At 42.7% G+C, this 15,712-nt stretch overlaps 1 protein-coding gene across 1 annotated transcript in view; it reads left to right on the top strand.

The window, feature by feature from the left end:
• Positions 1 to 15,712, top strand: part of HMCN1 (hemicentin 1) — a 161,259-nt gene that overhangs the window by 71,344 nt on the left and 74,203 nt on the right. The window contains exons 20-32 of the mRNA XM_054638146.2: positions 123 to 235; positions 1,398 to 1,557; positions 2,309 to 2,483; positions 4,709 to 4,836; positions 6,105 to 6,377; positions 7,262 to 7,357; positions 7,717 to 7,911; positions 8,917 to 9,047; positions 9,669 to 9,816; positions 10,282 to 10,408; positions 11,411 to 11,565; positions 13,514 to 13,792; positions 14,591 to 14,872. Of these exons, the coding sequence (XP_054494121.2) occupies positions 123 to 235; positions 1,398 to 1,557; positions 2,309 to 2,483; positions 4,709 to 4,836; positions 6,105 to 6,377; positions 7,262 to 7,357; positions 7,717 to 7,911; positions 8,917 to 9,047; positions 9,669 to 9,816; positions 10,282 to 10,408; positions 11,411 to 11,565; positions 13,514 to 13,792; positions 14,591 to 14,872 (2,262 nt within the window). The remainder of the gene's footprint in view (positions 1 to 122; positions 236 to 1,397; positions 1,558 to 2,308; positions 2,484 to 4,708; positions 4,837 to 6,104; positions 6,378 to 7,261; positions 7,358 to 7,716; positions 7,912 to 8,916; positions 9,048 to 9,668; positions 9,817 to 10,281; positions 10,409 to 11,410; positions 11,566 to 13,513; positions 13,793 to 14,590; positions 14,873 to 15,712) is intronic.

The raw sequence follows: 15,712 nt of genomic DNA, 5'->3' as shown, positions 1-15,712 counted from the left end.
CAAAAGGTCCCAAACCCTCCTTGCCTGTAGGAAGTAGTAATTCAATATAAGGATTTTATCATAATAGTTGTTCCATGTTGAAATGTGTTCTGCGTGTTTTTAATATTTGCCTGTGTTTGTAGTCGTGCCTGTCATTCAGCATGGACAGCAGATATTCAGCACCATCGAAGGAATCCCAGTGACACTGCCCTGCAAAGCAAGTGGAGTTCCCAAGCCATCCATTGTCTGGTCCAAGGTAACTCCTCACCCTTGAGGTGATCATGCTGAAAAATGGGTTGAACACATAATTTAGTTGCCATAAACACTATATTCAAAGAACATGGCTGAAAACTGCACTTGTGAGGAACCTGGAAATCTCTGTTTGTTCAGAGCTGCTTTTGTTTCTTAGAGCAGAGCTTTTGGCCGTGGTCCTGCCGCAGCTCAATGTTCCATTATTTGGCAGGGCTTAGGTTATCGCTGTATCTTTATGGGGTTTACACTTTAGAAATTGTTCCTGTTCCTGTTGTGAGTTGATAATTTGATTTTAGGCAGCCTGCCACAGGCTGAGAGTTCATTTTTCTTGTGGAGCTCTGACTTTTTTCTCTGAGAAAAGTGTATTTAATAATGGCATTGTTAACCCATGACTTTTCGGTCATGGCCTTGGCAAGATGTGCACTGAGGAGGACCTCAGCCTTTGAGGGAATTTGTCTTAAAGCCAGTTTTAGGTTTTTTCCTCCTTGAACAGGATAATTTCGGATAGTAATAGGTATTTGGGTTATGTTACAGCTCACATGATATGGTGTGGAGGTACTTTTGGGTCTCAAAAGTTGTGCAGATGTAACTGATTGGGACCTTGGGAACAACTTTGTTTCAAAGAAGAAATAGAACATGGTTAACTGTTGGTTTGGTAGGGAAGAGAATATTGGAGGATTTCTTTTTATTTTATCACTTACTCAACCGCAGACATGGAGGAGGCAGCTGACCAAGAACAAGTTTCTGTAATGTATACAAGATTCATTTTGACATCAGAAATCAATGTCAAAATTAACTCAGTTAAAATCTTGATTATTATTCTTCACTATTATTTTTTAAATTTTCTTTTAAGCCTTTGGGTCTGTAAAATGTATTAAGTTTTCTGCATAAGAATCCCTGTGCATCTGTTCTTGTTACTGTTTAGAAAGTGATACTCAAGGACTGTGAAAAGTTAATTGTAGTTAATTAGTTTGTGTAAATGGAATTTTACGGCCAAGTTTCTTTGCTGATATGAGATATTTTGTCCATCTCAGCCTTGAAAAAATAAAAGCAGCTTTTATTGAATTAAATAATTGTAATTTGGATTAAATGATTACAATTAAATAATTGTATTTTATTTTGGAAAATCCAGGCACTGTGGACTTTGATTATTTTTCTTTCCACAGAAAGGAGAGGTAATCCTTCCCAGCAACGTGAGGTTCTCGGCAGGGTCGGATGGAAGCCTGTATGTGGTGTCCCCAGGGGGAGAAGAGAGCGGGGAATACGTGTGCACTGCCACCAATGCTGCTGGCTATGCCACCAGGAAGGTGCAGCTGACTGTCTATGGTGGGTGTCACCTCAGCTCAGCTGCACTACCCCTGCCACCCAGCCAGTGCTTTGGGAGAAAGACACACCCAGAACACATGGCATGGGAACTCTTCTCTAGGTAGTGCTTTTGGATCCCCAAACCAGGCAGTTCTGTACATGGCTGATCCCAAAAGGCCTGTCCCTCAGTCATTATAATTCCCTTAAAGCCTCCTTATCCCTCTTACCTCAGGGTCACAGACCTTGGGCTGAGCATAATTTCAGCTTTATGGAAGTGGATAGGAAGCATCTGTACAGGAGTAGAATTTCCTGCTGGGAGAGGAATGAAGATCCCTTAATCCCACCAGTCTGAAGCCTTCCTGTCATCATCAATCCAATGTTATTAAAATTTGGTTCAGGTGTAGGTGTGCTTTGCAAGGCCTTTATGGCTTGGAGTTACTGGGGCTGTTGTGTAACAGTCCAGGGAGTGGTTGCTAACTACCTATGCAGTACAGAGCTCAGCACACACAGGAATTACAGCCATTTGTTGTGTCCATCTTTTTGAATGGATAGTCCAGGCTTTCTGGTGTTTGTGGTGTTCCATGTGGGCATCAGCCTGTGTCTGAGCTACAGGCACAGTACAGCAGCATGTCAGGGATTTATCTCTATTGCAGGCAGGTCATTAAAACAGGATTGTAATGTTTTATACCTGATAAAAGAGAGATGTTGTATGTGTTACATTTGTACAAATATGTATATTCATTGCAGCTTCTTAATGTGTTCCATGTTATAGTGAAACCCAGAGTGTCCAGGCCTGGAGACCAGCAAGGAAATGCGCATGATAAACCCATAGAGGTCTCAGTAACTGCAGGGGAAGATGTCACACTTCCATGTGAAGTGAGGAGCTTGCCACCCCCCATAATTACCTGGGCCAAAGAAATGCAGCTCATATCTCCATTCTCTCCAAGGTAACAATGTTTGACGAAAAACTAAAGAAAACTGAAACTGCCTCTTAACTGTCAGGATTTTGGAAGGGTGTGTGATTTCTGACTGCCACAGGATCGCTCAGAAGGTGTTGCTGTGTTACTTTGTCCCAGCTGATCTCTTGTACTGGGTCTTGAAACCCTCTTTCCCAAGCCTGCTAAGCCTGTGCATGGTTGCACAGCTCCCATTCCAGCATGTGCTTATATACAATCTCAGGGGGCCAGGGGGAAAGAGATCCTGGGTATTTGTACTGTGGTGGAGCCCAGAGACCCACATCATCTGTGCATGGTTATAATTGTTTAAAAACCTTGTTTCTTTTCTTATGTACTTCACATTTATGTCAGGGGAGCACTGTCTGTGATTTACATGAAGCCTGGGCTGCCAGTAGGATACAGATGATGATGATAAATGTTTGGGTGTGCTGACAAGGGCATGTTGTGTGCTGTATTTTGGATCGAAAAACTCACCAGAGACTTTTGAACATGTGAAAGCAGAGTTAAATACTTGTAAAATGTTGAGCTGACAGCCTTAGAGAATGAAGATCTGGGGACTGTGTTGGACAGTGTTGGAGTTCTCCCTTATTATTTAATGTTGCACAGAACAAGAGGGAGATGAGCTGGTGGCTATTCCCTGGACACTCCCCATTGGAGTGCCAGATAGTGTCACCAGCTGTGCTGCTGCTTTCTGCTCCTCAGGGTCCCTCAGAAGGGCCAGGCACCAGTTGTGTCCATAAAACAGGGAATGGCAAGGCTGCCCACAGGCACACTGTGCTTGCTGGTGTCTCCCAGTGATCCCATGGATGGAATCAGCCAGTGTCTGACCTAAGGAGTTGTACTGGAGGTCCTCTTTGCCTTGTGGCCAAACCTGCACCTTGGAGACGTTCCAGGGAGCCTGTGACAGCCTCAGCAGATCTTTTGCCACTATGTCTGCTGAAGGAGGCTCATGTGCAGGGATTTGGCTTGTTGTCAGTAATCCATGAGGGATTTTCTGCTGTGTCCTGTGAGCATGTTGCATGTGCTAACAAATCTGCGTTCTTCGTCTCTAAGTTGTCCTCATTTTACCTCAGGAGACACTGATAAATTAGGGTACTTGCTCATGGCTGTTGTGGTGAGATCCAAGTTGTCCAGAGGAACAGAAGTCCAGCTCAGCCCATTCCATAAAATTGTTTACAGATGTCAGCAAAAGTTACAGATTAGTCCAAACAGAACTGTTTGAGACCACCCAAAGATCTTGTTAGAAATGTGAACGTTAAACAAAGGGAGAGGGAAATCAGATATGAAGGAACTTTTATCAGAAAGCAAATGTAATTACTGGACAAAATCAAGGAGAAGAAGTTGCCTCAGAAATTTATCTTTTGGGCTTATTAAAAAAGTGCCAAAAAGTTTGGAAAGATACAGGCAGCAGAGGAGGAATTGTAGTCTCAGACAGATTTTACACTGGAGAAAATACATTTCACTTTCATTCATCTCTCCAGCCTTACAATCCCCATTGATGTCCTTGTGATAACGTTGACCTAATTAGTGCCAAGAAAAGAGAACAGATGATCCACCAGTTCTGGAGTGGCAGGCTTGGATTTCTTCTTGTCAATCCTTAGCTGTGATTTTTCTTTCCTCCTCACTTATTTTCTCTGTCTCTATTACCTTTGACTCTTAGAGAAGATTTTGGCTTAGCTGGCCAAAGTAGCTTCTGGTGTTTCAGATCTGTGACCAGAACTGTGGGAGAACTTAATGCTGTGTAGTTAATTATTTACTGGGGAATAATGGCAATTCCTATAAACACCAGAACTGGCAGTTCTGAATCAAAATCCTGTTTTCCATTTTGAATCACTGTAGCATCACTTTTTTTGCCAGGATGAAGCAGTAATAAAAGTTTTAACTTTCTGACCCTACTCACCTGAGCTAAACAAAAAATTTTAACAAGAGGGTGAAGAGCTCGAGTTCTCTGCCTTTATCACATTTAATAAGTCATATGAAATAGCTAGAACCAAATTATATAATTTGGATCTTAAATTTTAGATATTTGCTGTGTATTCTGAATATGGGGGCTTCATAAAGAGTTAGAAAAAAGAGGAGTAAATATAAGTCATAGTTGCGTAATATGGTCAGAGTGGTGTTATTTCAGCTCATAGCAAACATTAGCAGCGTGCAGGGAGAGGTCGTTCACCTTTACGTCCATATTTATACAGTTTATCTGCTTCTTCTTTTTCCAGACACACTTTCCTCCCCTCAGGGTCGATGAAGATCAGTGAGACCCAAGTCTCAGACAGTGGAACGTATGTCTGTGTCGCCACAAACATTGCTGGGAACGTGACTCAGTCAGTGAAGCTCAGCGTACATGGTGAGTTGGAACTCCAGGGTTCATTGTCTGCAAATTTCCACATGGAACTGAGCATCTTTAAGAGGTTTCTAAAGTTTTTTCCTAATTGACAATAAATCCTCTCAGCTGTTTTTCTTTCAGGTTGTATTATCTTCATATGTGAGTTATTGATTTTGTGGAAAGTAAATATTGTATAAACACCCACAAATACATAGACATGTGTAAAGGTGTCCAGTGGCTCCAGTCAGGACCTGTGTCCCTCTCTTTCCTTACCTTTATCTCATATTACTCCTTAGTCTCTCTCCTGCTCTTCCCACACTGGGGCCCAATCACTGTCTCTTAAACACTCACACAATGTCAAGTGTGGAAAAATGTCACTTGTTATTGTTTCAGGCATTTTTTTCAAGTCTTTTTATTGCCAGTGATCCTTAGGAAAAAAAATATTGTGGCAAAAGACTTATGGTGAATTGATATTATTCTGTAGGACCAGCAAAATCACTTCCAGTCATATTTTGTCTCTCTTGTCTGAACTTGTGTTTGGAAACATACAAAGATCAGGGATTAGGGAGAGGAAATTAAAATTCCAAAAGGAAAATGTGATTACCTCTATCATAAAAGCTTTTGAATTGTTTTGTGTTATGAAGAGCCAGTACCCGCAGCTCTTCCAGTGTGCTCAGAATATGACAGTGCTCATGGGAGTTGTGCAGTGTGGCTTGTTCAAATAAATTCAGCACCAAGGATCTCCCATCCTGTTCTGTGCAGAGAACATGCAGGGCTGCTCTTGTAGTCACCTGAGGGCATTTGATTTCAGTAAATAAGGAACGTTTTGTAAAATGATAAAAATAGAAAAGAATTTCATAGGATCATAAAATGATTTGAGTTGAAAGAGACTTTTAAAAAGACATCCAGTGCCACCCCTGCCATGGGCAGTGACACCTCCCACTATCCCAGGGTGCTCCAAGCCCTGTCCAGCCTGGCCTTGGACCCTTCCAGGGATCCAGGGGCAGCCACAGCTGCTCTGGGCACCCTGTGCCAATTCCTCACCACCCTCAGCATAAAAAATTTCTTTCTTATACCTGGTCGGAATCTCCCCTCTCTTAGTTTAAAATAGTTCTCCCTTGTCTTGTCCCTCCAGCTCTCCCGGAGCCCCTTCAGGCACTGGAAGGTGCTCTGGGGTCTCCCTGGAGCCTTCTCTTCACCAGGCTGAACACCCCAGCTCTCCTAGCTTGTAGAATGATCCTGTATGTTGTTTCTTTAACATTTCTGTGGACTGAAATTGTCTTCCTCAGTTCCTCCAAGGATCCAGCGTGGGCCTCGAGTTCTGAAAGTGCAGGCTGGGCAGCGAGTGGAGCTTCCCTGCAGTGCCCAGGGCGTCCCTGCCCCCTCGGTCTCTTGGTTCCGAGGCACAAGTGCCGTGCCCACAGACGGGGGGAAGTTCCTGAAGAGCCCAGATGGAGCTTTGGCCATCAGCAGTGTCCAGCTCCCTGATGCTGGTATCTACACCTGTGTGGCCACCAACAATGCTGGCAGTGACACGGCAGAGGTCACAGTACAAGTGCAAGGTACTCGTTTGGGGCCATGCTTCTTCCCTGGCCCAGACTGGTGTGGGGTGGGGCCTTGCAGGGCAGGGCTTTCTCTCACCCACTGTTACGTGATGCAAAAGCCACATCTGGTTTAGATGTTATGTTCTGATGGTAATTGAGGAGAGTTAGAATGAGCAACTAGTCTTTGGAGAGGTTACAGAAATAAAAAAAAAAGTGTGCACACACTCTCTCTATATTTAAATTCAAAAATGATGTTGAAATGGTAAAAGGGTAAGTGGTCAATGTGCCAATTTAAATACGTAGTGCAGCTCCTCACCTGAGGGCTGACAGATGTCAATGGAGCATGACTGACTTAAACTAAGCAGGAATTGTTTCTTCTTTGCAAAAGTCTAAAGGCAATGTTCTAATCCCTTTGGATTAGAGATGCTGAGAAATGCTTCCTACAGGCAACAAAGAACTCTCAGTAACGGTTTAATTATAAAGAATATGCTTCATATACTCTCAGTCTGCACAGGAGTTTAAAATGAGACTTGAGAACAAAGGATGGCAGTAGCACTAAAATATGTGGTGTGGGGGAAAAAACAGTTAAAATATTTTTGAAAAAAACAGTTAAAATAATATTTTTCAGATTATGCAGAAACATTGCTTTGAAAATAAATTTAGCAAGATTTCAAGAGAACTATTTTCTGTCAAGTTTGAAAGCCTCTTTGTCTTGCTTACTTCCTAAATATTCCCACTGAAATGGAAACTACTTTTGCAGTACGCATTCCAGTCAATGTAAAGAGGGTTATTGGAATGTGACCTCGTGTGAATGAGAGAGACTTAGTGTTATGTAATGTCAAACTGTATTTTTCTATTTGGAGCAGAGATCAAACAGTTTTTTGGGTCTAATTTTCTTTCAGAGCCTCCCACTATTGAGGACCTGGACCCTCCATTCAATAGCCCTTTCCAAGAAAGAGTGGCCAACCAGCACATTGCATTCCCATGCCCTGCAAAAGGTGAATGTCTTGGTGATAAAAAGATCTTTATCTGCACATTACAATGCTGCTGTAAAAATGTCCAATTCACACAGTATTTTCCATGTACACTTTATATGGAAAAATTCAAACTAACAGTGTTTTAAATCAGCACTGTGTGTGGAAGTCCTGTGGAAAGTCATTGCTAGCCAAAAAGGATTTTATAGTGTTTAGGATGAAGATTTTTAATGTTAAAATCATCCTGTAACAGCTGGAGCTTCCTCTTGGAAGCTTCTGGCCTCCCTGTGTGTTGTCCTTCCAGCAAGCAGCAGGAGTTGTTTGAATCAATCTTGTTCTGAGCTGAGGGAAGCATTTGTGGTCGTTTCCCCTTTTCCTTGCAGGTATTCCCAAACCTGCCATCAAATGGCTGCGGAACGGGCGGGAGCTGAGCGGGGCTGAGCCGGGGCTCTCGGTGCTGGAGGACGGGACCCTGCTGGTCATAGCTGCCCTCACACCCTCAGACAGTGGGGACTATGTCTGCGTGGCAGCCAACGAGGCTGGGAGCACACAGAGGAGATACAGCCTCAAAGTCCATGGTAAATAATACACACAGCCCTTGGGGAGCTGCCTTGGGAAAGTATCTTCTGTTTTCTTCTTGCAAATTGCATGGCCCAAATCTGCCCTTGTGCTGTTGAATTATAAAATCTGAGTACTTCCTATTTTTCTGAGTTTTTTATACTCTCTATAGTTTTTCTTTTATCCTGTTTTTTCTGTTCTCTGTGGCTTTATGCACAAACCATCCTTGTTTTGCTCAAGGATCTTATTTGATAGAAACTCCAGTTTTACTTGAAAATTTTAATGCAAATAGCAAATGAAGCTTTGTACTGTAGAAGTTACAGATTGGGGGCTAGATCTGCATTTCAAATGAGAGAAGAGTCATCAGATTGAACATAGACTAGGAGATTTTCTATTTCCTGGTATCCTTCCTCTTCCAGAATCCTAGTTAGTAAATAGAAACCGTACAAACTACTTTTATTCCAGACTTGTTCGCTTCCCATGACAGTAAGTTCTAATACCTGAGAAGGACTATATCCTTATTTTGAGAAGGGCAGGAATTCCATCTTGTACCAGCAGGGCTCCTCAGTGGGGTTGGAACTTTCTAATCCACAATTTAAGGCCATTCTCTCTGCATTCATAGTGGGACAAATGATAGATGGGGTTCTTGGGCATGACTGGACCAGTGAAGAGGAAGGATAACTCTGGAATACGCTACCTTCATATGCTAAACAAATAATACTAGATTTCAAAATTAAATTTCAGATTAATTTTAAGATTATTCTTTTAAAATGTTGATGGTGCTTGTGTTTGAGTGAATTTCCCTGGGAGTCTGTTATTGAGCAAGAGAAGACTGTTTTTGGCAAAGAGAAGAAAGGATGCAGGGAGATATGTCCAGACCTAAAGACAAATGGAAATGTTGGGAAGGGAATGAGGAGGGTTTCAGAAAATTTGATTTTTAGTGGTCCTTGTCTGGGATGGAAAGGAAGAAAGGGGAAAGCACTGGAATAAGAAGACTTAAGTCATGATGTTGAGCTTTCTTGCAGTTCCTCCTGAAATTAGAGATCAAGATAAGGTGACAAATACATCTGTGGTTGTTCATCACCCTGTAAGTCTCTTCTGTGAAGTAACTGGTAACCCCTCTCCAGTCATCTCCTGGTATAAGGATGATATCCAGGTATGTTGAATTAATCTAACTGTGGACTTTTGAGGGTTTGGTATGAGAATTCATTCAAAATAAATACAGATAAATGCCTTTATGTAAGTTTAAGCGCTCTAAGAAGACCCCTGCAAAAAGGCAGCTAAATACGGTTCATCCATTAATTCTGTAAGTCAAATGTAAACTCTTTATTTTCAGTATTCCCTTAGAAATCGACCTTGGCAATCCCCCAGTATTGTAGATTCTAATCCTTGCAGAGGGGACCGATATTGCCATTTTTTTCATTCTGTAGATGGAGAAATAAGAACTTTTGGAGGTGAATTGAATTCCTCAGGATTATCCTTGAGTCCTCTGTTTCCACTTGTAGCTGATAAGTCGTAGCTTAAGATGAGGACAGGTCCCTTTATGCACTCCTGGGACTGCCCATTGCTGCCTGTTGGAGTTCCCCACTCCCTGCCCTAGGCTGAGCTATAAACCATATTGAATACATTGCAGCAGGGCAGGAGATTAGTGCTGAAACTGAAAGGGGAAACAGATTATCCTTCCACTAAAACTACCATTTTCTTATAAAAATCCAGCTGTGATACTTGGCTGCTGTAGCTTGGATCACATAAGGCTAATGTCTCGGGTTCCTCTAAGGTTGTGGAAAGCAGTGCTCTCCAGATTTTGCACAATGGGAAGATACTGAAGCTCCTGAAAGCTACTACCGAGGACACAGGACAGTATTCATGCAAAGCCATAAACGTAGCCGGAAGTTCTGAGAAGCTGTTTAACCTCCATATACTTGGTTAGTTCCATGGCTTTGGGGTTGGTTTTTGTTTGGTTTGGGTTTTAGTTGGTGATTGGAAAAACAGTTGATATTTAAGAAGCCAATAAATTTCAACTCATTATAAATAGATTCTTCTACTCACTGCCCACGAATTATTGGCTGCTGAAGCACTGAGTGCTTAAACTTTGCCATTTTTGTAGCAACACAGACAAAATATTACTTTTGATTTCTGGGCTTTGGTGCTTTGTTTTGTATTTGGGGTGTGCAGTGTGATGTAGGGATGTTCCCTGGTACAGTTCACCAGTGCAGGTGTGGAAGTGCTTGTCACTATAGACACGCTGTTGTGATCTGCAGAATTCCCTCTGCAGTAAACACTAAAGGTGTTTTAAGGGAATAGTAAAATCCAGCTGCATTCCCTTCAGTCACAGGGCACAGGTTCCCTGGCTAAATACCAGTCTTTCCTTAATGTTTGTCTTTTTGAAGTTCCACCGAGCATAATAGGTGCCGATAGCCCTGGTGAAGTGGCAGTCATCCTCAACCAGGAAATCCGTCTGGAATGCAGAGCCAAAGGCTTCCCTGATCCTGACATTCACTGGTTCAAGGATGGCAAGTGAGTATATTGCAGCTTTTGTGGTTTGTGTCAGGCTCTTCCTCTCCTAGAGCAGAGAGGAAGGAGGTGCAATGTTTAACTACTTCGTGTTAACTTAATGTCACAGAATTTGGGATGGTGTGAGGTAGTAAATTCTTTAATCAAAACTTAACATCCCACTTTCCTTTCTGAACTCACCCATTATTGGCATTTGCAGAGCAGATTTTGGGTTTTTGGAGAGAGATGATGGTTGAAGCAAGATAAGCAGAACCATTTCTTTGAGTTTTTTCTGTGAGTTATTCTACCTGGATTATTTTTCAAACATTATTAATTAAAAATGTAGTTGTTTAGCTGAGGTGATTTTTTCAGTGGTAGATAGAACTCATATCAGATGTTTCGCTGGCTAGTGCATCGTGCAGTTCTGCATATATACATTAAAGGTCTGAAAGGTTATATGTACATATATATATGTTTGAAAGCATTTATAGCCTGCATGTTTTCTGTTCTTCATCTCATCTTCCAGGAAAGCACAGCAGAAGAATTCTTAAACATTACCTTAAAACCCAGCTGGGCTGGGTGTTTTTGGTGTTTAACCAAGGTGGTTTAGTATAGGCATTGCTCAGGACTCACAGATACTCTGCTGTGAGAGTTCCTTACCCTTTGCTGTGGATGTTGCTGTTCTTGTGTAGTACTTGACATTTCGTTATCAGCAAAAGCCTGGCCTGACTAAATAAATTAGGAAAAGGAGCTGAAGTCAGGTGTGTGACTCTGGCTCTGGCATCCTGGAGGTCTGAGAAAAGTTTTTGTGGTTTGGTTTCTTTTAGAAGTCAGGAGTAGAGTTAATCATAATAGCTTGTCACTGCATGTTGGTTCTTGTGATTAAAGCTATTAATTTAGTCTAAATGGCACTCTGGAATGGTACAATTATTGCCACCAAAGGACCTCTTCTTCTTACTGTCAGTTTAAATCAGTGCTGAAAGGGTGGGGACAGAATTCTGTGAAGCAAAATGGTCTCTGTTTCAGGCCCTTGTTTTTGGGTGATCCCAATGTTGAGCTTCTGGACAGGGACCAAGTTCTCCAGATCAAGAGTGCTCGCAGGGTTGACAAGGGTCGCTACCAGTGCAGTGCCACCAACACTGCTGGCAAACAAGTGAAGGAGGTCAGGCTCATTGTCCATGGTAAGTTTATGGAATGCCTGATCCCAGAAAATCCTCTTGTTCTACTCTTAAGGTTTCTGTTTGAATGGAGATACTCAGGCAAATGCAAATTAAGTCTCTGATGCTACAAAGTTTGTGTGTAAATTTAATTTAATAGTCATGTGTTCACAAAACGACCTTTTTAAGTATTTTTATGTATGAAGTTAAGTAGGGATGTAGTTTTTGCAGCGTTGGAAAAATGCCCTGAAATGTTGCTTATACGCTTCTTTTTCTAATTAGTGAAAGTAAAAAATCTTGAAGGTGTTCTCAGCTTCTGCTGCTAGTTTCAACTGAATTTTTATTATCACATTGTCTTCATTGTTTTGATCTTAGGGAGGGGAAAATTATTAAGATTTTGATTTTAATACACATTTGGTCTTATTTTTCTTAACCTGGTGCCAGGATGACACCCTGTACTTCATGGGACTCACAAATTCTTGTGCCTGGAGTGTGAAGGGTAGGGATTTGAGTCTGTTAGCTCTCGAGTCTTCCCTTGCTATGGATTTGTTCCTGAACATTGTGTGTGTTTTTCTGAACTTGATGTGCGTTATTTCCCTCATCTGGGACATTTGTAAAACACAGAGCACCCATAGGCACAGGAATGTGGCTGCACACCAGTCTTGGTGAGACCTTTTTCTATCAGGAACAAAGAGACTCTCCTGGGAGGACTTTCAGGGGATTGTGGCTGTTCTGAGATTAGAGGAGTAAAACAGCTACCCCCACTTCCCCACAGGTAAAATCCTTGCAGATGAGTAGATTTATTTCAGGTTCTTCAGGAAAGATGAATTTGTGACAGCAGAATGGAACTTCTCTTTACTTCTGTATTTCTCATTAGTCACTAGACAAACAGAAGCCCACAGAATAAGTGAGGAACCTCAGTGCTAATTCTTGCTAGTTCTTACTTTGTTTCAGCTGTTTAGCCCTGCTTTTGGCTTTGATATTTTCCCAAAACACCATATTAAAATCATTCCTCATCTCTAATAGAGAAGTGCAGTTGCCTTTGAACTGGGCGCGTTTCAGGATATTCAGTGGATTTGGGGTTTTTGATACAAAACATGTTTAATTAGTAAATATTTCATTGTGTTTTGGTAACTGCAGGACCTGTCTCAGGTGGGGATCCATCCCTTAACAGACACTTTGCATTTCTGCAGTGGTGTTCTCAATGACCACTGTGGAAGTCAGAGGAATCTGTGGATGAACTGAGCATGTTTGGCAGCAGAGGAGTCAATGTGTCTGCCAGATGTGTCTGGTCCTTTCAGCAGCCATAAATTTAGTCGTTGCCAATTGCACTGTGTTTTTATTGCTTCTATAGAGATTTACGGACTCTTTATATTGGCTGATTTACACAAGAGCTTGTTTGCTAGAAAAATCCAAGTCCTGCTGCCTAGAGAACGAGGGAAATGACTATGGGCCAAAAAGCTTCAAAAATAGGAACATAAAGCAAGACTATTAAGCTCATACTTAGTCTCAAAGTAACTGACTTCATCCTCAAAAGTTTGAAGCATGGAGCAGTTCCCACTGACGTTGTGGAGGCTCTTGGGTGTGTTTGGTATTTTCAATAGCAGGATCCTTGCTGGGAAGATGCACCTCCCAAGGCATCCAGGGATTGCTCTTTCTTTGGAGACAGGGAAAAGGGCTACCCAACTGCATTGCAGGAGGCATGGAGGCCCAGCTGTCCTCACCTGCCTCATGTTGGAGCCTGGTGGCCTTTTTTTTGTGTTCTCTTCATGCTTTCTACCCCGTGTGCCTTGAAGGACTGTACAGGTGATAGATGAGCTCTGCTGGGCAAAGAACCAAACAAAGCACAGCAAGAAGAGTTGGAAGGCTGATAAAGATCTTTTATTCTTACAGCATTCTAATGTTTTGTTTAAATCTGCACATAGTTTGTAGTCTAAGGCTTTAATGTTGTTGTTTTTGTCTTTTGAATTAGTCCCCCCCAGTATTAAAGGAGGAAACATTACCACAGAGGTATCTGTGCTCCTCAACAACCTGATAAATCTGGAATGTGAAACCAAGGGAATCCCTGTGCCCACCATCACCTGGTACAAGGATGGGCAGCGTGTGATTTCCAGCCCCCAGGCTCTGTATGTGGACAGAGGGCAGTTCCTGCAGATCCCGCGGGCACAGGTGTCAGACTCTGCCCAGTACTCGTGTCGTGCCAGCAGCACTGCGGGGGCCGCAGAGAAGCTCTTCCACGTGGATGTCTATGGTGAGGGACAGCTCCTGGGCTGCCTTACTGCTCCTGCAGAACGGCTGAGGAAGAGATCTTCAGCCTCTGCTGCCTGGCAGTGGCTGTGGTTAAATTCTGGCCTCTGTTGGCAGGGCTGTGTAGAGGGAGATTTAGACCTTTGGCTTTAGACCTCTCTGACAGCTCTTGACTTCATGGAATCATAAAATGGTGTGGGTTGAAAGGGACCTTAAAGCCCATCCAGTGCCACCCCTGCCATGGGTAGGGACACCTTCCACTGTCCCAGATTTGCTCCAAGCCCCATCCAACCTGGCCTTGGACACTTTCAGAGATCCAGGAACAGCTACAGCTTCTCTGGGCACCTTGTGCCAGGGCCTTCTCACCCTCACAGGGAGTGATTCCTTCCCTATATGCCATCTAACCCTGCCCTCCCTTCACTGGGCTTGGTGCCATGCTTTCTTCTACTCAGCTATTTCTCTTCCATGTATTTCCATTCTCTATCTCACATCTGCATGCTAAGCAATACTTAGTTGAAAGAACCATTCTGGATGGGATCTGTACTGTACTCCTTTAAGTCCTTCTTGTCTAGTTCTTCCCTCTTAAAGTACTGCATATCCTCTGTTTTATACAGCTGGTCAATTTTGAGCTACATCATCTGACTTCTCTGGTTTGCCTTGCCCCAGCAGCAAATTTTCACGTGAAATTGTGCGTGACGTGATGGCAGATGGAGCCAGAGTGGGTGGAACAAAACCATTTTCTCTTAATACATTTTCTGGCTACAGAATTAATGGCTTGCAATATATTTCTTCCTTTCTGCAGTTCCTCCAGTAATTGAGGGCGATGCTGACACAGCCCAGAGCAGGCAGGTGGTTGCTGGGAATTCCCTGACATTGGAGTGTAAGGCTGCTGGCAACCCTCCCCCTCTCCTGACCTGGTTAAAAGATAGAGTTCCTGTGAAAGCAAGTGACAAGCTCCGTGTCCTGGCTGGGGGGAAGCAGCTGGAGATCCTGAACGCTGTCGAGGCTGACCAGGGCCAGTACTGGTGTGTGGCCACAAGCATAGCTGGAGAACAAGAAATCAAGTATGACGTTGAAATCTTAGGTGTGTGAGCTGAAGATTTATCAGGTTCCCATAAACCTAAAGTGAAAAAATGTCCATAAAATCTATAGTTTTATTTCTGTTGGTATTAATATTTTAAGTTGAGTTAGTCATGCTCTGTGTCTAGCTGAACTAGCACTGCACAAGTTTTCTGTCCAGGGCTACAGGGTAGTTTAAGACTTGTACTTTCAAGTTAGTTCTTGAAGGATTTTTGTGCATGTGGTAGGTAAATATTCTCAGCAACCTCTAAAATTCTTACTTGCCTTCAGAGAAGAACATCACAGAAATCCATTAGAAATATCACCTAGCAGCTGCCTCTGGTAGAGGACATTTTTCTCTGAATTTGTGTTGTGCAAGTTTTGAACCTTATACTGAAAAAAAAATACTTTTTCTTCTGTATATCTTGAATCCGTTACACAGTCTGTATCTCAGCAGTCCCTTCTGAATGTCTTGAGGTCTTCTCCTGACATGGAAGAGAACTGTAAAGAACTGATTTTTAGGTTTTGCTCACTTGAACATAATACTGAATGCAGATGCAGAGCATCCCTTCTGCTTCTGCAGGTAAATGTCACTGGTTGTTATCGTAGAGGAGCTGTGTGGCAGTGCTCCCTTCCCAGAGAGGATGAGACAGGGTGAAGAGGACCTGGAAGACAATCCTCTGCATCTTTGTTTTGCTGACAAAGGGTGCCAAAAGCACCCTCCCTTCCCTTCCTTTCACAAGGCTGTTTTGACAGAATCTGGAAAACACAACCAAACAAGAAAGTAAAAAAGTGAGAGCAGTGATTTGCAGCCACAGAATGTCACTAGGCAGATGTTTCCCTTCAGAAAGGAACAGTGGTTCAT

Source organism: Agelaius phoeniceus, chromosome 8 (genome assembly GCF_051311805.1).
Source record: "Agelaius phoeniceus isolate bAgePho1 chromosome 8, bAgePho1.hap1, whole genome shotgun sequence".
NCBI lineage: Eukaryota > Metazoa > Chordata > Aves > Passeriformes > Icteridae > Agelaius > Agelaius phoeniceus.
This window is presented reverse-complemented; position numbering and strand designations above follow the sequence as displayed.